Below are 21,414 nucleotides of genomic sequence, written 5' to 3'. Positions count from 1 at the left end.
TTGTTTAAATCCCAATCAATGATTTTTGTCTTTTCTTAAAACTGCTTCCATGCAGCCTGACAAGCCAGACCCACATCAAGATGTTTGGTCTGGAAACTCACCATAGACAGGGCTCAATCCGAGGGGCGGGATAAACGGTTGTCTTTCAAACTCCCTCTGCACGCGATAGGATAGCGCTACAACCAACCAGAGGAACGAAGGTGAAACAGAGCTCGTTGATAGACTAAACATTCGCCGGTTGGCAAAACTCTGAACACATCTTCCCTTCTTAAGAATGACTTCAGTGCTGTTCTTTGTTATTTTCGCAGAGAAAAGCTTAACTCCAAGTCTACCAGAGTCACGGTCAAAGCTGATTCGAAGACCGTCGTTCGCCAGTTTCTGTGTTTACTAGAAGCACGCAAACGCAACTGAGCCTTTGTCATTATGGCCCCGCCCACCGACTCTATACACGATGTGATTGGCCCGACAAGAGTTTGCCATTTACAGCTCAGAAGGGTTTTGAGAGTTACTAGACGACACTCGCGGGCAGATTAGATTTGCTGCCGCTAGGGTGCGTCTAGATTTCTAGGCTAGCTTCCATGTACAGTGGGGCAAAAAAGTATTTAGTCAGCCACCAATTGTGCAAGTTCTCCAACTTAAAAAGATGAGAGAAGCCTGTAATTTGCATCATAGGTTCACTTCAACTATGAGAGATTATAAGAATGTTTCTGGTGTCCTTTGACAGTTCTTTGGTCTTGGCCATAGTGGAGTTTGGAGTCTGACTGTTTGAGGTTGTGGACAGGTGTCTTTTATACTGATAACAAGTTCAAACAGGTGCCATTAATTATGGCTTATTATTATTATGGCTATTAATTATTAACAGGTGGAGGACAGAGGACAGCCTCTTAAGCCTTGTTCATACTGCACAATTTTAATACTCGTCGGGCCACTGCTCTTTTCACACTGCATAAGTATCTGGGGCAGCATTCAGTCACTGCTGTGTTCACACTGCACAATGGATCGGCGACAGAGGGGTTCACACTGCATGTCTGTACAAGAGGAAGAATCTCCGACAACTTTCTCTCTCCGGTGCGCAAACTACATTTCCAAACGTTCCCAACCAAACACATGTGCGATGTGACAAGTAAACAACGCAAGATCACACGTGTCAGACCGGAGTTCTCGCACGAGACTTAGAATTGTTATTAAAAATAATAAACTGCACAAAGTTTGCTCCAAATTGTCTGTGTGCTGATTTGTGGAGAAAAAGAAAAAAGAGACAGAGGGAGCAAGGATTGTGTTCTGCAAAGAGAGTTTGAGGTAAATAAATAATTTTGCAATGTGCTGCTGCTGCGGCTGGACGTAAAATACTGACAGTCTGTCACTGACACTGACACTCCTATCAGAACTTTCTGCTGCCCTGTATCTTGCTCTCTCATTGGCTGTCGGTCATCGCCGCTGTCATTTTTTTATGTCAAAAATAATTTCACACAGCAGGAGGTTTGAATCGCCAACAGGTCCAGATATTTAGCATGGCAAATATCTCACGGGCGTTGGCGATTCTTTCTGATCGTGTCTTTGATCAGTCACACTAGAGGGCTGCATTGGGGTTGAGTCCCGCCGGGTTCCGCGGGACCCAACGCAAACCTCGCAGGAGCGGGCGGTTTGAATTTTGTTGCGTGTGGGAATGGCCGGCTAAAAAAAACACTGCGGGATAGGGAGGTTGCCTAGCGCCATGATGGAGATGTCAATAGATGACTTAGAAAAGAACCTCAAACGAGGTATAGCACAAAAGCTAAGCAAGGAAAGTCTGACATTTGGAGAAGTTTCTCAATTGTTTGTGATAAAGATGGAAAGGAGCTGGACTTTTTTCATTGTGACAAATGTGCAAAAATACTCATCTACAATGGGCACAAATCCGGCATATCTGGGTTGAGGCAACACACCTGCTCTGTTCTCCCCGGTCAAAGTTTTCATGTAGCCTAGTTTATCATATTATGTATATTTTTTTTGCAAAGCAGTCTATTTTTATGTGCAAATTTTTTGATGAAAACGAAATTATATTTGAATGTATTGTGTGTTTTGTCTTTTTTTTTTTTTTTTTTTACATGCAGGCCAGGGAAACAAAACAAACAACCCCATGAATCTCTGTAATAATATCAATACAAATACGTGTTTTTTTTTTCCTGCGGGACAGGAGAAGACACAAAATCAGTGCATCTCTATTATTGTGCGGGAATAATTTCTCAGAGTTTTGCGGGTGCGGGCGGGAGTGGACATACACATTGCGGGAGCGGGCGGGAGTGTAACACATACGTTGCGGGAGCGGGCGGTAATGGTCAGAAATACGGCGGGCGGGAGCGGGATGAAGAAAACAGTCCCGCGCAGGGCTCTAATTCACACTGCGTGATTGTCACTCTCGTGCATGAGCACCGATTTGCCTATGATCTCGGGCATTTGTCGGCGATTTCGCAAAACTCGTTGGCGAGTCAAAAACGGGGCTAAAATCGGGCAGTGTGAACTCCGCTTTAAAAAAGAAGTTACAGGTCTGTGAGAGCCAGAAATCCTGTTTTTTTTTTTGGTTACCAAATACTTATTTTCCACCATAATTTGCTAATAAGGTCTTTAAAAATCCTTATTTCTTCTTCACAAACGTAAGTAAATAAATACCATTGCTGTGAGTTATACAGACATTTGGCAATTGCTTGTCTTGCATCCTATATTTCTCCTGTTTGTGATAGCCGGATGGCAGACCAACTGAAAAGTGTTTGCACCCTGTATTGTACCAACAAATATTGGCTTTGCTTGTTTCACGTGTGGTGATAAAGCACCTTCAGATTGATTTGAATAAAAAAATATTTAGATTGTGGTAGCCATTAAAAAAATATTTCCAATAAAATTGTTCCTCTTTGATTTTACTCAAATTTTGTACTGGTAACACATATAGATGGAAAAATTAACCAGATGTCCAAAGATTCTTTGATCGACAACATGAATAGCAGGAAAAAAATGCAATATTTGACCTTTAATCATTCCGTACCATCATAATTACTTAATTACTCAACTCTGTCATTTAAAAACTCAGTGCACTGCGGTAAACCAGCTCAGAGAGGCGTGTGAATGTAGGTCGGGATTTTTCCAGTGCCTTAGAGATAGAAAGAGAGAGACTGTGTGAGTGTGTGTTGTTTCTCTGATGTTTTGCCGCTGCCTCGGCTGCGGGTAGGAGGGTGAAGAGTCACGCATCAGGATGCGAGGCTCTCAATACAGCATCAGTGATCTGATGGTATAAGACCAGCGCATTACTGCTGCTTTCAGTTCGGAGCCAGCCCAGCTCAGCTAAACATACTGCCCTTCTGTTACTAATCTAGATCTTTGGGATCTTCGATGCAAAAATAAAGATATTCTGTTGAACGCAATTTGAATAGATGTATGCTTCTGTCTAGCTTTCTTAAGTCACAGAAGTTACCACTAGCACTGCAGACATCACACAGTTGATTGAAGTCTTGAACACTACTTGTACTGATATTTTAGACTAGGTAACACCTTTCAATTCGAGATATAATTCAAACATCCAGCCCTGGCTTAATGATCATCCCTGTTCCATTAGGTGGAAATGTAGGAAAGCATAGAACAAGTGGAAGAATGATAAACTTAAGGTTTCATTTGAAATGTTTTGTGATTTATTAAAACCGTATCAAGTCACTGTCAAGACTGTAAAACCTGCACAAGAAAATAAATAAATCACAAAATGAATTATCTCTGAAATAATTGTTAAAAATGCCCATAGGATTATGTTATGAACCCGTCCATGGTATTCTCTCCTACTGCAACCCCTGAGACATTGTTGATAAAATTCAGGATGTTAAAACTCAAATTTTGGCCCCAGTTGTGACTCATTCGAAATCTACATTTCCTCCAAGCTCTTTTTAGGCATTTTGACACCGTCTCTCTCATTCATTTGTCACACATATCGTCATTGTCATACAATCATGTTTTCTTAAAAATAGTTTTTATTATGTTGCCCTCATCATTTTTGGCCATAATAAAGCGTTCTCTGAGGAATAGAATGGTTCCTACGAGCTCCAAACATGCTGTGATGTATCCTCCCCTGAAATAATCTTGGCTCTGATGTTATAAATAATTATAGGCCTATTTCAAAGTTACCATTTCTTTCCAAAATTCTAGAAAAAGTGGTTTATTTGCAGCTCTATTCTTATTTGTCCCTTTCAATATATTCAATACATTTCAATCAAGCTTTATGTCATTTCACAGTACTGAGACTGGATTACTTTCCTTTCCATTCCTTGGATTGTGCTATTGTAATTATTTTAGATCTCAGCACTGCATTTGACATGATAGTTCATTTTATTCTATTGAACTGCCTTGAGAGAGTTGTTGAGTATCCAGGTTGCATGCAGTTGGTTCACCTCATATCTCAAAGGGCGAACCTTTTCTGTCAGTACTGGTAATCACAACTCGTTTTCAATACTGATTACATGTGGTGTCCCACAAGGCATCATTTTGTCTATTACTTTTTTTCTATTTTTTTTTCTTTATTACTATATATATATATATATATATATATATATATATATATATATATATATATATATATATATATATATATATATATATATATATATATATATATATATATATATATATATGTGTCTCTCACACTTATTGAGACAGTGCACACCTTTATCTCCCTGTCAAGTTTAACTATGGTAGCTCCTTAAATGATCTCATCTCCTGCCTTGAGGGAGGAATTTTGTGGATGTCTGAACTTCCTCAAGCTCAATCGGGATAAAAACTGAGGCCATTGCTTTATGCCTAATTGTGTGTTGCTAGGCACCCTGTCTTTAACATTCCACAAATCTGGGTGTCGTTTTTGAAATGAAGTCTTTTTCATCTTCTGTCCAAAATAAAACCAGTTCCCTTCAAAGAAGGATTTAATTAGTTATTTATGCACTTCATCACAATATGATTGGACCACCGCAATTCCTTATATGTAATTTGCCTTAATCTACTAATTTTGTTTAAAAAAAAAAAAGCAGCATCTAGACTTCTAACAGGTTCAGGAAAAAAGAGAGCATATCACCCCTGTTCTCCCTTTCAGGCATTGATTGAATTCAATAATTAAATTTGGATACAAGTCGAATTTAAAGGGGTACTTCAGCGCTGGGATGATGAATCTGTATTTAAACTGGGTCATCAATGTAGTAGAAATGTGAAATTATTTTTGAATGTGGTGCCTTCTAGATTGAGAAAAGACAGAAAATGTATTTTTGTCTCATGGGGATGAAAGACTACAACTCCCAGAATGCTTCGCTGCCCTGTGAGGCCATTCCCAAAGCCACCTATTGGATTACTGTGACTGAGTTGGAGAAGAGAGTACAATTAAAAACTGAACGTGTCTGTTCAATATAATGAGTGAGTCACCGCGCGAATATCACAGCACTGAGCACTAACTGCAGGAGTCAGATAAATGAGCTGATGAGTTCTTGTGATGAGAGCTGAGGTAATCGTGACTACACTCACGGCATACATCCACAACGCGAGTTCAGTCTGGCGCGTTTCAGTTCATGCCTTTGCAAGCTTAAAGGGTTAGTTCACCCAAAAAATGAAATTGATGTCATTAATGACTGACCCTAATGTCGTTCCACACCCGTAAGACCTTCGTTCATCATCGGAACACAGTTTAAGATATTTTATATTTTAGTCCCAGAGCATAATGCAGTCAATGCCCACTTCACTGTCCATGTCCAGAAAGCTAATAAAAACATCATCAAAGTAGTCCATATGTGACATCAGTTGGTTGATTAGAGTCTCTTGAAGCATCGAAAATACATTTTGGTCCAAAAAATATCAAAAACTACGATTTTATTCAGCATTGTCTTCTCCTTCATGTGCCTCCAAAAAGAATCAAACGGTCAATGAATCAGTGAATCGATCAATGATTCGGGTCGTCAATGTCACGTGATTTCAGCAGTTCTGAAGCGCCAAACTGCTGAAATCACGTGACATTGGCGACCCGAATCTTTGATCGATTTCGTCAACGATATAGCATGTTGATATAACGTTAGTCACATTGTAGGCTACACAGTGACTGTGATGTATTCTGAAATACAAGCATGCAAAAACATCATACTTCAGTTCTCAAAAAATAAATATATATATTTTTACAAAATGAATAGCCTTGACAAATTAAGTCGTTTTAACTTATATGGTGTAAAAGGTGATGTTTGCTATTAGGATCGAGTGAGCGATCTGGAACCAACGTATCTACGGTTGTATTTTGTAATACAAGATAATATTAACCTTTGTCATTAGACACACTATTTAGTTTTGTATACTTGGAGTTTTCTGTTGTTACTGTACTAACATCTTGCGTTATCTAGACAATGGTGTCTCTCTAAGAAACTTTCAATGTAATGATAAATTGTTTAAAGGTCCAATGGCATGGATTTTTTTTATTATTCCGCTAGGTTTTTTCTGATAACCATGACACTTGTATGGTAGTGTTGTGTCCTTTTTTGAGTCTGACAGAATAAAAAACTTCTGTACTTTGGTTGTATGGAAAGGAGCAGATGTGTTACACAGACCTTATGTGTTCCACTAAAGAAAAAAAACGGCAGGTTTGAAATGACACAAATGTGGTCACAAAATACACAAAACTGCATTTGTATGTGTGTATATGTATGCATGTATGTATAATGCTAGGAAATAAGTTTTGATTGTTGCTTATTTGTACTTGGCAAGAATAAAACATGGATGAAACATTTCAATCCGCAGATGGGTAGCTGAGAATTTTGTGAAGTGCTGGTCAGAAAGGAATTTTGCCCTCCTCCCTCCAGAACTACAAAGAGATTGCCTTAATACCGTCACCAAAAACATGGTATGTAAAATAAGTTTCTGTTTTGGTGGGGACTTCTCTTTGAATTTGTTTGTAAATTAAGCTAATAATATTTTATATCCCCCAATCCTACTTTAAAAATTTCTCACAATAACTTTTCTGCATTAAGACATTACTTTAGTATTTTTATATTGTATGCCGTTTTCCTCATGGGAAACAACATATACAGCAACAAAGTTTTCCCCCTCACTGTTTTTCTGCTTCTGTCTGCTACTAATAGTACAATAAGACATTGATGAGATGAGCTTTGGCCTCTGTTGTGAGGATGGCCATCGACTAAAGAGCAATTATAGGTCTTGATTGAGTGGTGGCTGTGTGTGCGTGTGTGTGTGTGTGTTAAAGCCTCAAACAGCTCATTAACTTCATAGTCTGGCAGTCTCCTAAATTTCTTTCACGCACATACACACAGACCCAGACCTTCAGCAGCTACATTCAGCCAAGTGTAGTTGTATAACCATGGGTTTTCCCCTTCCTTACTTCCTGACTTGATGTAAACCACTGCTGAAGCATATTGGATTACACTCGGAAATTTGCAGTCACTAACAGTCCGGCCACTGTGTGTCAGAGGAAGAAGGGAAGATGGATCTATGAATGAGACAGTGTGTTTATGGTTTTCAGTCGGTGCAGAGTGTAGTATCTGTGCTGTGTGGCAGCGAGCAGCTGATCTCCAGCCTGCCGGAGGTGAAATGGGCCAAGCAGGTGCTGAGTCTGGCCAGCGAACTGCAAGAGGAGTGTCTGCAGATGATTGTCACACACCTGCCCCAGGTTACACACACCGCTGCCTTCCGCGATCTCCGAAGGGTACGGCCAACAATCAATGATGTTTAGACATAAGATATAAGATGTCTTGTCAGCTATGACTGTCAGACTTATATCGTTTCAGAGAGAGGAGTTTACACGTGACCCCACTCTACTGAGGAAGGTGTGCATAGCGGTGCGAGACGGCGTTACTGTGGAGAACTGCTGTGACCTCTTTACTGCTGTAAACTGGCTTAGTGGTGACCCGAGTGAGGTAGACATTATCACAGAAGACCAAGCCAATCAGGAGGAAGTGGAGGTAAACAAATCAGGACACTAAAAGCCAGCATTTCATTATAGCTCATTTAGTTAATTGATTATTTGTTTAAACTGATCTAAACAGAGCCGGTCAGTTTAACACATTGATCTAGTGTGATTTATAATATTTATTTTAATAGTGAAATGTTTATATTAATTATAAAATGCGATAAATTACTGTATTTTATTATATTTCTCCATCGAATTCTAAGCTTGCAGTCAGTACTACTACAGGCAACTCACCTCGTTAACCAAACTTTATGATATCTTCTTTTTATTATACATTCTTATTAACAAAATAACTAAATATCACATGAATATTGAGATGGTATATTTATCTAAACACACCCACACACACACACACTTGTTGTTGTGACATATGAGGACATTTCATAGGCGCAATGGTTTTTATACCGTACAAACCATATTTTCTATCCCCTTACACTGCCCCTACCCCTAAACCTACCCATCACAGGAAACATTCTGCATTTTTACTTTCTAAATAAAATTAATCCTGTATGATTTATAAGCATTTTGAAAAGTCAATGTGGCCAAAGTGGCCATGGCCAATGTCCTCGTATTTCACCCTCTCCTTGTAATATCTATGTCATACCAATATCATTATACACATTTGTGTCCTCATATGTCACAAAAACATGCCCGGACACACACACACACACACACACACACACACACACACACACACACCATGAGAGTTAGACATAATTACTCATAATGTTTATTCATAATTCGGAAAATAAATTAAAATATTTTTTAAGAAATCTGAGAGATGAAATGATGGGTGAAAATGACATAAATACATAAATTACTGCGATAAATAAAAGAAATCCGATAAAGTACGCTTGCTGGTAAATCAGATTTCTGATTTATCCAAGGGTGCGTCTTAATCAGCTCCCTAGATCAGTAGTCAGGGCACTGATAAGGGAATCAGTCAATGGGTTGGCTACTGAACTAGCACCCCGCACACACCCCGAGGTTCTTCTGCTTTCTGTGTCTAAGCGACTGTGTCCCGTAGCGTGCTCATTTCGTCGTCATCTGTGAACATCTTCACCAGTCTGGAAGTTGTTCTCTGTGGCAGTGGAGGACAATGCTGTTGCTATTTTCAAAGCATGTTCAGCAAGGATGCCGAGAGGGGAGAAAAAAGGCGTAAAGTTTTAATACAACTAGGGATGTGATGGTGTGGAAATTTCCCCACCGGTTAATCAACGTGCGTTAACACCGGCATGACTCCATATGCATGAACTGACACACACACTGTGATTGACAGTTCGTCCGTGAATGGATGACAGTTCATCCGTGAATGTGTGCTCTGCACGGCACATTTTACTTTTGGTTTTGAATTAGCGCCAATACGGGGGCGGGTTGCTTAAATTGTGGGTCTATTAGCCAATTGTTCTTAATGAAAAACACAACGACACAGTACAATGACACCCTCATTTAAATAGGCACTTTTACATTAAGTTTTGAAACCAAATCTTCCGCGATCATCTAGTGATGAATGGAATCTGTTTCCTGCTGCGTTTGTGCTGCGACACTCTTTAGTAAGCAGACGCATTCAGTTTTTATTTGTACTGTCTGTTCTATAACTGAACTAAATTTCTTTACAAGAAGGACTTAATTATTGTGTATCGGAATCGGCCACGAGAAGGACTTAATTATAAATTATCGGTTAAAATTTTTCATATTATGCATCCCTAATAATTTTAATTCATCTTGTATGGATTTGCATTTACAAATACTGGATTTACTTCTGAAATTACAGTATGAACATATGTTTTTACATCTGTAATCTCATGTCCAGTTGAAACAATGAAATAATTGAGTATTTTCAAAGTATGGTGGCACTTTTCTCCATTGCGTGTTACATGCAAGAATTGTGGTTGTATGTTTGGTATAGTAAGAGGTATTTGTGACGTCAACCGAAAAGAACAGTTTCAGTTATTACATTTTCATAAAAGATTGAAGACACAACTTTCTTGAAAAAAAAAAAAGTTGAGATATGTTGCACTAATAAATATACGTATTAAAAAGTATATTATGTATATTTATTGGAATCTTTTAACTAAATATATTAATAACTACAGTGTTGTAGTAATTAAAATACTTGATGAATAGATTCCTTGTGCTACATCAAGCATGCCTGCAGCGATGGTCTTGCTGAGCACATTTTGTCTGTTAAATGGCATGTATACAAAGTGCTTCATTTGATCCTGGGATTTAAAGTCGCTATAATGTACGTGACCAGGCCTGGGCCGGATTACAGTAAAGTGACACTGCAAATAGAAAAGGTCACAGTAAACAACCCAACCTCCAATGCTCATGGTCTCACTCTAACATTTTATGGTTATTTTTATTTCTCTCTGCCCATCTCTGTCGCTTCCTGCCTCTTTGTGAGTTAATTCACATCCCAGGGGAAATAGGAGAATGGATTAGTCTGAGAAAGACCAAGAGTCATGGGTGTGGCCATGTCTAATCTGGCTCTATGTCCATTATAGAGAAAAGCAGGGAGGGGCAGGGGGAGAAATGAATTGCGGATGGAAAGGCTGAGGCAGGATCTGAAAAATACAGAGGTCCTTTTTTTTTTTAATGAACATTCGATGCAGAAGGCGTGAACACAAGCCTCTGCTAGTGACATCATACATTTAGCTGGAGAGGATCCTGTTAGCTGTAGAGGGAGGCAACGGCAATCGGTTGCCAAGACAACCAGCCTTTGAAGCAGCTGCTGATTCGCTCCTCTTCTCCTGCTGTTGTATCCACCCTCCCTCCTTCTCTCTCTCTCTCCTCGCTCACCCGCTCTCACTCATTCTGTCCCTCTGGTAGCCATTCAGGCGTGAGCTGTGTTTGCTGCGCACGAGGCTCTGGACCTTCCTGTTCCAGTCCTTCTTTGCAGTGCGGCACACACAAGGATGGGACTCTCTACGACCCAGATATCGAGAAAAAATACTTGCAGGTAAGGAGAGGACTGAGAAGAGGTAAGAATTTAGCAATAGTAATAAAATGAGGGATGGAAATTAAATGTAAATAATGTTGGATGAGTGTACAAAATAAATCAGAGGAGAAGTACATAAGAAACGAACCGCTCTCAGGCAGCAGTCAGAATGCGCTTGTGTAGAGGAGGAGGAGGAGGAGTAGGGTGTTACTTTTATTTATTTATTTGTATGTCCAGTGCAGTGATAAAGAGCCCTCCTTTACATGGATAGTGGGGTAGCCAGTGCTGGTGAGAGAAACCCTGCTGCATAACCTCCAACTCCTGTCAGTCCATCAAGACTGCCATCAGAACGGATCTCTTTAATATGATCCTGTGATGCTTTGACCACCGAGGACTAGTATACTCAGAGCACATCAAAACATTATATCCAGAGGGGGCTGGGGACTGGGCTCCACAATTAAATACAATGGGTTTTGTGTTCAGTGGAAACATATATGCTTGTGGATAAATTATGCATTGCTTTGGGTGTCAAGATCGTGCTGCTTACATTCTGCTTTCTAAAGAATCCCCCACATACGAGAATACGGTGCCTCATATGCAAAGCATTTGCTTTGCAACAACAAACACTCAAGCTGCATTCCTTCACAGGAGGTATTTGAGCCATGATTTGGATTGTTTTCTGGAACGACAGCAGTGAAATCCGAGCTCAGTTGTACTGCTGGGAAAAAAGCCTAGATCTTTGTTTTATGATGATATTAAGGACATTCTGGATAAGCTGTGAGATGATCAAGGGCTAGATCTGCGCTGTCCCTATCTGAGATGAAGGAGTAGGAAATCAGTGGCTCTCTGCAGAGCTGCACTGCCAGTTTTACTGATTGGGGTTGTGACTGATTGTAAGTGCGTGTCTGATTGAGGAAATGTTTGGCAAATGTTGATTATTCAGGAGTGGATGTTCTAATTAAACTGAAGCTGTCTCAAATCTAAAATGAGCTATTTATTTATTTCCTTCCTCCCTCTACCAACCCTCTCAGCTGCTCTTGATAAAGGAGACTGCAGACCGCTCGGGAAAAAACCTGTGCTCACCAGCTCGCAGGTAATATTTTATTCTGTTATTTTGGTGAAACCAAATGTTTGACTATAGATAGATAAATTGGCTAATATTTGATCATTTTGAGATTGTCTGCATCAACCAATATACATAAATATTTAATATGAGAAAGATAAATGTTCTTTTACTGTAAATTCATCAATCCTATTTGCCTCCATTGAACTGTATTGTGTATTAATTTGCATTATATCAACCAGCCTACTTTCTAGATATCAGTATTGGCTTAGACATTAAAAAAAAACAATATCGGTTGACCACTTGAAATAATGTGATTTACTGGCTTTGCTGTGAGTTCTGATTTTGTAAGGGGTTCTTTTACTAAAAACAAAACAAAAAAACTTATTGAACTGATGTTAAATGTGTGTAAGATGAGTGCTGTTTTGTCACAGCAACCTTAAGGTTGATTCAGGGAATCTATGCTGCAGAATTACTGATCCTGAAAACATATGTTAGCTATATAGTTTACATGTGAGAATTATTTTCTTAAAGAGGAGGTGAATATCTGTAATTTTTTTGTCTCATTATTGAGCTATAATAATAATTAAAATTAAAAATACATATTTATATATGACCTAAGTGAGATGGATACAAAGACACTGGGCTAAGAAAACAGCTGTCCTTCATTTATGATTTTCTTTGATTTGCTACAATATGCTTTTTAGCCTTTAATCCAAAGGTTATGGTATAGTGCTTCGTTCTTATGTCTGAGATTACTGTCAAATGGGTTGCTGATCTGATTAATATTGTACAAAGCCATCATAGTCTTTCATTCTCTCTCCATATCTCTCACTGCAACAGAAACCTACAAAATGCCTCTCGGGCACTTCATCTCCATGTGATAGCCCTACTCATCGTCCCATTAAGGTATCACAGGGTCCGCGTGCTTCCCCTGCAAGATCTGTAGCTGCAGCATCAGGCACCATGAAGTCTGATGCTCTAGGGCCATCAGCTCACACGGCTCCTTCTGGGAAAACAAAATCCAGTAACAATGCCTCACTTAAAAGCAAGAATGATAAAATAAAACCAACTCAGATGCCAGCTAAGACCAAGACTTCATCTACTGTTAAACCAGTGTTGAATGGCACTGCTGGTGGTGCTCCACGGGAGAATTCCACCCCTTCAGGTGCCCGTGGTTCACCTACAGGGAAGATGTCGTTGGACAGGAAGCCAAACCCAGGAGCAAGGCCAAAGTCTTCCCCTGCTGGGTCTTGTCTCTCAACAGGCCAGGCTAAAGGAGGAAAAGTGCTGAAGAACACAATGTCAGGGAAAGATCTGCCTCAGGATTCAGCTAGCAATGCTCAGAATACTCCATCTAACTCTGGCAGCACCTCACCAGACAACAGCACTGGGAGTCCACGCAACAATGGCCACAGGACACCAACAGGTTAATTTACCTAGATTCTTCATTATCTTCACAATGCACATGTGAACATGTTTGTCCAACGACACACACAATATAGTATGTGTACCCCCAGTGCATCCAACATGTAGGTGTGTTTGCTTCTTCAGTAGAACGCAAATGAAGATTTTTAACTCCAACCGTTGCTGTGTGCCAGTCATATAATGGGGTGAATAGGTAACAAGACTATGATAGCAAAAAAAAAAAACATGCTTAGGCAACGTGCACAAAACCCCTGCTGCTCCTGACGACACATTGGTTTGTTAAAACACGAACCGATCGGTTTCTGTGAGAAACCGAACAGTATTTGTCATTTTTTTACCTCATATCCTGAAGAGTCTCATCAAGTTTTCCCATCGGCTGTGACTTCCGTTAGGTGAAGTCAAATAGCGGCTCGATCATAGACATACATTATGTAGATCCTCATTCAACCTATCCGCGCAGGCACTAATGAGGTATCTATATATATATCTATGATCGCGCCAGTTTTTGACCTCACCTAACGGAAGTCACAGCCAATGGGAAAACTTGATGAGACTGGTTGGGATATGAGGTTAAAAAAAAAAAAAAAACATAAATACTGTTCGGTTTCTCACAGAAACCGATCGGTTCGTGTCTTAACAAACCAATGTGTCGTCAGGAGCAGCAGGGGCTTTGTGCACGTTGCCTAAGCATGTTTTTGTGTTTTTTTTGTTTTGCTATTATAGTCTTGTTACCTATTCACCCATTATATCACTAGCACACAGCAACGGTTGGAGTTAAAAATCTTAATTTGTGTTCTACTGAATAAACAAACACACCTACATGTTGGATGCACTGGGGGTAAGCAGATAAACATCTAATTTTCATTTTTGGGTGAACTAACCCTTTAATGATACTCTAATTAAACTCAAACTAGTCCCTTGTTTTACTGTGAAGAGTAGATGCTTCCAGCGAAAATGTTTTTGTCTTTTGCTTCCAGCAAAATCAGAGCTAGTAAAACTGTCTGAGCAGAAAATCAGTCAATTGGAAAAAGGTGTAACTCACTCTTGAACTTAAACTTCACTGATTAAAAAAACATGTAACGTTTCTGCCATTATCAAGGCATTCATCAGACATCAAGAACAACAATACACATACTGCTTTATACATTCTTGCAATCAGCAACAGGTGTGCTACTCTACTAACTGTGAAAGTGGTTTCCTATCAAGATTAGGGGAGAAAGAAGAAAAAAGAAAAGAAGAGAAGGCAAATAATCAATAAAATATACTATAATCAATTTCCTGATTCAAACTTTTGGGGAACAATGTGTTGAAAGTAAAAATCCAAAAAGTTTCTCTGGATTTGTGAAAACCAGACTTAAAAAGAGCTCTATAATGAAATAAGCTAGACAGAGCTTTAGGTCCATGGAAGTCAAGAAGCTATCCTTGGTTTTTTAGATTAGCCCCTGATATCGGGGATTACCCTCTAATGTTTATTCTTCTGTCAACGCAAGTAAAAGTTACAGTATGTGTAAAAGTATGTATGCTTCTGATTTTTAACAAAAGGTAGAACATTAGAATGGGAAGGGAAGGACAGGGAGAGAAATAATGTACTAAAGTTCTAAATCTTGAAATCCAGAGGTAAAAATATAGGTATCTCTCCCCTTTTCCTTGCTCATTAGCTGGTGTTTGCCTGGTACTGACGACTCTGTGAGTCAGAGAGTCTGTGCTCAGCAGAGTAGGTTTTAGCGGGGTATGCCAGAGTTAGCTTCTCATTAAGCTGCTTAGCACTTCTAAAATTGTACATGCCTGTTACCTTGCTCACAGTTCTTAAGGAAAGTGGTTTTAGATAGCACATGGATACTGCTGGATATGCCAGTTTACAATGAGGTACAAAAATATCAAAACCTAATCCATTTTAAAATAAATGTAATACATTTTCTTGAATAGCCTTTGTTGAGAACAGGATTCTGTAGGATAATGCTGTTTAATTTGATTAATTGGCTGTACATTAAAACATACACATGACAGTTTTATATCATTTGCCTGGAATTATTTTTAAATAACTGCATTCTTTGTTGTCATTATGCATTTATAAAAACATTACTGTGTTGTTATAAAGACTGGGTAATCCTTTTACATTGTAGGTCTCAGGTCAAAACTTCAAGCCAAGGCAACAACAAAATCTCCTCTGACCAAACCTGCCCAAAAACCAGACACTGAAAAGACTAGCAGGTGAGTTGTTTTATGAGCGCAACCAGCCTGTGATCCTCACACTTATTTACTATATCTATTTCTTCCAGTTGATAGTCAATATTTGGTCCTTCATTGTGTTGCTACAGCCCCACTAATAAATCAAGCAAGACTAAGCCTACCACAACTAGCCGTGCAGTACCTGTAATTCCTGCATGCCGCTCGGATCCAAAGAGCAAGAGCACTGTGTCAAGCCTTTTAGAAAACCATGGTAAGAAACAGTCATGCTTCAGAATGGATCTGATGGTAAACTGTTTTTAACAGTAATGAGCTCAAGTCTTTTCTGTTCCCTATTTTGAACAGCTTCATCTAAACCTGACTCAGCCCTTAGCTCTAAAAAGCCTGCCTCCCCCAGAAAAGAGGTAGAGAAAGATATATCCAAACCTTCAACTATTAAGAAGACAACAAAGGCCATCTCTGAGTCAAGGCAGAGCATCAAAGCTTCCACGTCTTCCTCTAAGCAGACGCTTTCTGCCTCAAACAAAACAGGACCTAAACAGAAGGCTCCAGAAACACTTCCAACAAAATCATCTCTAAAATCCTCAGGGGCAGTCAAAAGCTCAACTCCTGCTGGCTCTAAAAAAACAGGCACTGCTGTGAAAGATTCAATGGCTAGCCCCAAACACTTAAAAAAGGTCACTCAGCAGAATCCAGCTTCTACCGAAGGTAAGACAAGAAGCAAGGAAGTAGTTGCATCGTGTCTAGAGAGTTCCAAAGTTCCTTTGTCCATGCATTCACAAGTCAGCCCGGCTATATTAGACCAGCCAGAAGTAGCTTCCAAGCATATGTCAGCAACTTCCACCAAGGTTCATGATATGGAGAAAAGAAGTGATCCAGTGACTAAATCACAAAGCACAGAGGTGAAGACTCATTCAGTAACTCCGGACATGCATACATATACTTCTGAACAGTGTGAGGTGAGCGGGAGTAAATTGTCCACAGACCATGCCATTCCACCCCATACCACTGGATCAGACCGGGGCATCAATTCCATGAACTCCTTAAAGGACTCAGATCTCCATCCTGATACACCTTGCAGTCTAGGGAGCATTGAGACACCCCTAGAGGACTCATGGAATGGGCTTCATCCCCAAGTTAGCCCAGAGTCAGAGACTGGCAGTGCCACTACTTCTTCTGATGACATAAAGCCACGGTCAGAGGATTATGATGCTGGAGGTTCACAGGATGACGACTGTTGCTCTCATGACCGTGGCGTTTCAAAGTGTGGGACCATGCGTTGCCCTGACTTTCTGGGACGCAGCAGCAGTGACACCAGCACACCTGAGGAGCTTAAGATGTATGAGAGCGGGGCTGGACTACGTGTGGAGGTACGGCTCAGAGGACGGGAGGCAGAGACTACAAGTGAAGAAGAGGTAGGCTGTCAAAGACCACGATCGTGGATTAGAAAGGATGATGTGCCAGTGGAGGAGGAACCTTGTGAAATGGATTCTGCATTAAAAAACTTGAAGAGTGTACAGAACCACCAACTTTTCTCCACTGAGGAAGAAGAAGAGGAGGAGGAGGAAGAAGAGGAAGAAACTGAAGATGAAAGATCGGAAGTTGAGGTGCTACCGAGAGGAATGGCTCCCCCGCTTAATGAGCCACCTCCACAGTTCCAAGGTATTATCAACCTTGCATTTGAAGATCCTGCGGACCAAGAGAATGAGCAACCAGAGTACCAGTCAGCTTCTAACTTCCGGCGCTCTGTTTTGCTCTCGGTGGATGAGTGTGAAGAGCTTGGATGCGAAGATGGAGGCGCCCAGACTCCGACAAACCATTCAGGCGATGTCTTTGACAGTGAACCTCACAATTCTCAGACAGACTTCTGCTCCCAGCAATCCACAAGCACAGCGATAGGAAACCATATCTCTAACCACCAAGAAAATGAACGAGAGCCCAAACCTGTAGTATTCCTGACAGAGGTCCAGGGATCTCCACAGGAGGATTGTGCATATAATCAATCAGACACTCCTGTGCAAGACAAAGACACCAGTGACATTCCCGCTCAGGAGCGACCTAGTCACCTGGACCTCCGGCTGGCAGAACAGTATGGCAATCCCCAGGCCAAACATATAGACAGCAGGAAAGCTGACTTGCGGCTAGACTTACCTGAGCCGCAGCTGAATGCGAGCTCACCTGCACACTCTCCAGCAGGTAATGTATAATGTTAGAGCCCAACCCCCTTGACAGCAGTCTCAGAAACATTCACTCAGTTTCCCATCCTGACACATTCAACTCAAATTTCCAGACAGTTCTTCTTCAATGAGGTAAATCCAATGGGGTATATCCTTGCAGTTCATTGATTTAGATAGTAGCACACTACTGCCTCCCTTTTCCCCCCTCACTTAATCATCTTCTATTGTTTGCTAATACTTCAATAAGCTATACACACAACTAAAATGCCTTCTCTGAGGCGCTATAGTTACTCAACAAACAAGTTTACAAGCTTAATTTTTACAGAAAAAAATATCTATATGCGTGTGGTTTAGTATGCTGACCATCTGTTATGTGGTATGGCTGGGAAGTCTCAGTTGTACCAGTGCACTTAATATATAGTCACCCAAGTCTTTAGATTTTTATTTTTTTGTCATTATCCATACTGAATATTAAGCTTCTTCCTCATAGGCCAAGTCCTTTATACGTTGACTTTTCCATAAGAGATCTTTATGCAAAAGACAAGCACCAATGTGACTTGGCCTTCAAATATATAAATATATGCACAAACATACAGTGAGCTAAGCTTCCTTTTAATACTGCACATAAAGGACCACACCTTATACAGAGGCCATGATGCTTTGAATGTGTTAGATCTAGATGTTTTTTTTGTACTCAATATTGATGTTGAGTGTTGCTGTCTTACTTTTCAAGACTCTGTCTGTTTAGTCATCCAAACCAGGGAATCTTGCATGCCAATGCTAGGCTTTGTTATTGCTTTTGTTCAAATCCCATCTATGTTTGTATCCATCCTTGTGTGTTTGTTTTTCTATTTATTTTATTTCTCATTCACAATATATCACACCATTTGTAGTTCTGTAGTAGGTAATCAGTTTCTCAACACTAGATTTTTGCGTTGTAGATGTCATTTTATTCAATGCATTACTGTAGAATTAGTAGTTTTGTTTTTTTGTATGTTGTGTTTCTAGAAAACAATTTTCAAGGTCCTCCTTGTGTCTCTCTTTTTTCACACTTGTATACGTGTATACCAGTCACTGTTAAAGGTTTTGCTCGAGTTTTATCTTTACAAGAAGCGTATCTTGAGTTTGCCAAGTAAAGCAATAAGCACTCTTTTGCCAGCATGTCCCTCGTATTTTCAGTGTAGCTTTAAGTTAACACTTAAGAAACAAACTAAAAAGCTCCAGTGCTTGCTTGCTTTTCAGTGTGTATATTTAAGAGAAGAAAGGCTCCGTTCGATCGGAACTAGAGAATTCATATCTTTTGTGTGTGAATAAAACATAAGTTATGCTAGAGATGCAGCGGCTGGCAAAAATATGCCTTTTACTGTTATAGCACTTGTGAACAAAAGAGACACATTCAGCGTAGATTTTCCTCTGTGCATCACCTTTATGGCAGCTGTCCATCCTTATCCTAAATTCAGAAGTTGTTCATGGAAAGTCAAAAGTTGCTCCATGGAAAACTTTGGATTTGCACATCTGCTTAATTGTAATGCATGTGTCATTTAACCGGTTTAATGACAATAGAAAAGTGATTACTGCCTAAGACAGAATATATTTTTTTCATCTATTTAGTCTTTAAAAGGATTCGTATATCAAGCTTGTCTTAACTGCTTCATGGAGGACACAGTTGCACTAGGGGTGATTCTGTACTGTATCACGTGGAGCTAAAAACAACGCATGTCTTCAAGAAAATTGCTGTTTTTTGTTTTTTTTTTTTGTTTTTTTTTAAAGCCCACATACGGATAAAACATTTGGTCATTGTGCAGTATTGTCAATTATTTTTAGGGGACATTGATGGTTGTGACACATTGGATCAAACCTGCACACATGACCGGCGGTCGTCTAAAGCCCTGTCCCCCATTATTGAGATGGACCTGGGAGAAGCCCTCGAACAAAGCATGGATGCGGACAGGAGCAATGATCCCCAACGGGAGGAGTCACATTGGGATGGTAAAGGAGTAGAAACAGAGGACGTTAAAGAGGAAGTGGACGATGAAGTCAGTCAGTTTGCAGAGAAAGACTGGAGTCTGCTTCGACAGCTTCTGTCTGACCAAGAATCCAATCTGGGCGTCATAAACTCAGTCCCAGAGGATTTAAACCTTGCACAGTACCTGATAAAGCAGACGTTATCCTTGTCTCGAGACTGCTTGAATGAACAGGACTACTTGTATCACGAAAAAGACACATTTAAGCGCTGGGCCGAGCTTATTTCTCCATTGGAGGACTCCACCACCAGCATCACTGTGACCAGCTTCTCCCCTGAGGACGCTGCCTCTCCACAGGGCGAGTGGACTATCGTGGAGCTGGAAACGCATCACTGACGGCAACCTGAACTGGAATACAGACAGTTTTGACAGGACTCTTTGGATTATTGCATCCTTTCCTCCTCCTGTATGTGCTTCTTATTTGTTCAGGGGAGAAGGAAGGATCAGTCCCAGCTTAAGTTGAGCGAAGTTACATGCCATTTTGTACTCATCGTGCAGGTACTATATGAAGGACTGGAATAGTGACCTCAGTGCAGTTGTTTTGCATGTGGGCAGTTTTCTAATTTATATTGTTTACTTGATGGGTGTTGCTTGAATCTTTGTAGAATACCAAAAATGCATTTTCTTGTTGCTCTTTTTGTTCAAATGTTTTGAACAGAGTGTAGAGAGTATGTTAGTGGTTCTGGTTTACATTTGTTGTATTAATAATAAAAGCTGTGTTGTTTGAAATCTGTTGATTTTTTTATTATTATTGAAAGGTAATAGACTACTGTAAATTACTGTTTTTATATTCGAAAAGATATAGGCAGATAAAAGTAACGATTCAAAAATGTATCAATCTGTTTACAATAAATGGTGAACATTTTGTGTAAATAAGTTTGAAGTAAATTTGACCAATTAAAAGCTGCGATTGCACATCTTAATTACAACCACTCGTTAAAAGAGTATGCCAATTACATTTTGTGTATTTATAACCCATTTTATTGTTGTTTTTCTTTTATCAAATGTATTGAATCACAAATCAGTTGTGACGGCTTTAGTCATGGGAATGAGTTGGAAGTAAATCTGCAGTTTATTCTGTGAGATCATAGATTATTTGGATTTGACAAAAAAAAGACATTTCAATAATGCTACACGTATATTACTACAGATAACTTCATCTAATAATACTTCAAAACCTTTTCACTTTGAACATGAGAATGGCATTTTAAGGCCTCGTTATTTCTCTTGACAGTTAGGCTAAATCGGGAAACTTTGGGCTTTGAAGACAAAAAAATACGGGAAAGAAAAGATATCTGTTCTCGATTGCACAGATTATCTGAAAGTGACAGATGAAGTGCTGAAGGGAAAATCATCCTGTGTCCTTGCAGATGAAAAATATCTTGAGAAGAATACAATAAGCAAGCACCATGCTGCTCCTCCAGGACGTGTACAGTATTGTAGGCGGGTTTGTTCACCATATCTACAGCTCCAAACATTTTCGAATAGGCCTAGATATTCTGTTTACATAATCTGTAAATTCACTTAAATGAGTGTGGGAAAGTGTTTCATTCTTATTCACTTCATTTGTTACAGAAAGGAGGTACCAGACCACTTAAGGCTATTTCAGGCAACAATAAACGAATCATCAAACA

The 21,414-nt window shown here is 39.8% G+C and overlaps 1 protein-coding gene across 1 annotated transcript in view; it reads left to right on the top strand.

Moving 5' to 3' along the window:
• The window catches only part of btbd8 (BTB domain containing 8), a 52,537-nt gene extending 32,028 nt beyond the window's left edge, over positions 1 to 20,509 (top strand). The window contains exons 10-19 of the mRNA XM_067459545.1: positions 6,775 to 6,877; positions 7,514 to 7,696; positions 7,779 to 7,952; positions 10,793 to 10,922; positions 11,933 to 11,994; positions 12,808 to 13,393; positions 15,516 to 15,603; positions 15,711 to 15,832; positions 15,925 to 17,775; positions 19,581 to 20,509. Coding sequence (XP_067315646.1) covers positions 6,775 to 6,877; positions 7,514 to 7,696; positions 7,779 to 7,952; positions 10,793 to 10,922; positions 11,933 to 11,994; positions 12,808 to 13,393; positions 15,516 to 15,603; positions 15,711 to 15,832; positions 15,925 to 17,775; positions 19,581 to 20,116 — 3,835 coding nt within the window. The 3' untranslated portion in view covers positions 20,117 to 20,509. The remainder of the gene's footprint in view (positions 1 to 6,774; positions 6,878 to 7,513; positions 7,697 to 7,778; positions 7,953 to 10,792; positions 10,923 to 11,932; positions 11,995 to 12,807; positions 13,394 to 15,515; positions 15,604 to 15,710; positions 15,833 to 15,924; positions 17,776 to 19,580) is intronic.
• Positions 20,510 to 21,414: the final 905 nt, after the last annotated feature.

Source organism: Pseudorasbora parva, chromosome 12 (assembly GCF_024679245.1).
Source record: "Pseudorasbora parva isolate DD20220531a chromosome 12, ASM2467924v1, whole genome shotgun sequence".
NCBI classification, from domain to species: Eukaryota; Metazoa; Chordata; class Actinopteri; order Cypriniformes; family Gobionidae; genus Pseudorasbora; species Pseudorasbora parva.
This window is presented reverse-complemented; position numbering and strand designations above follow the sequence as displayed.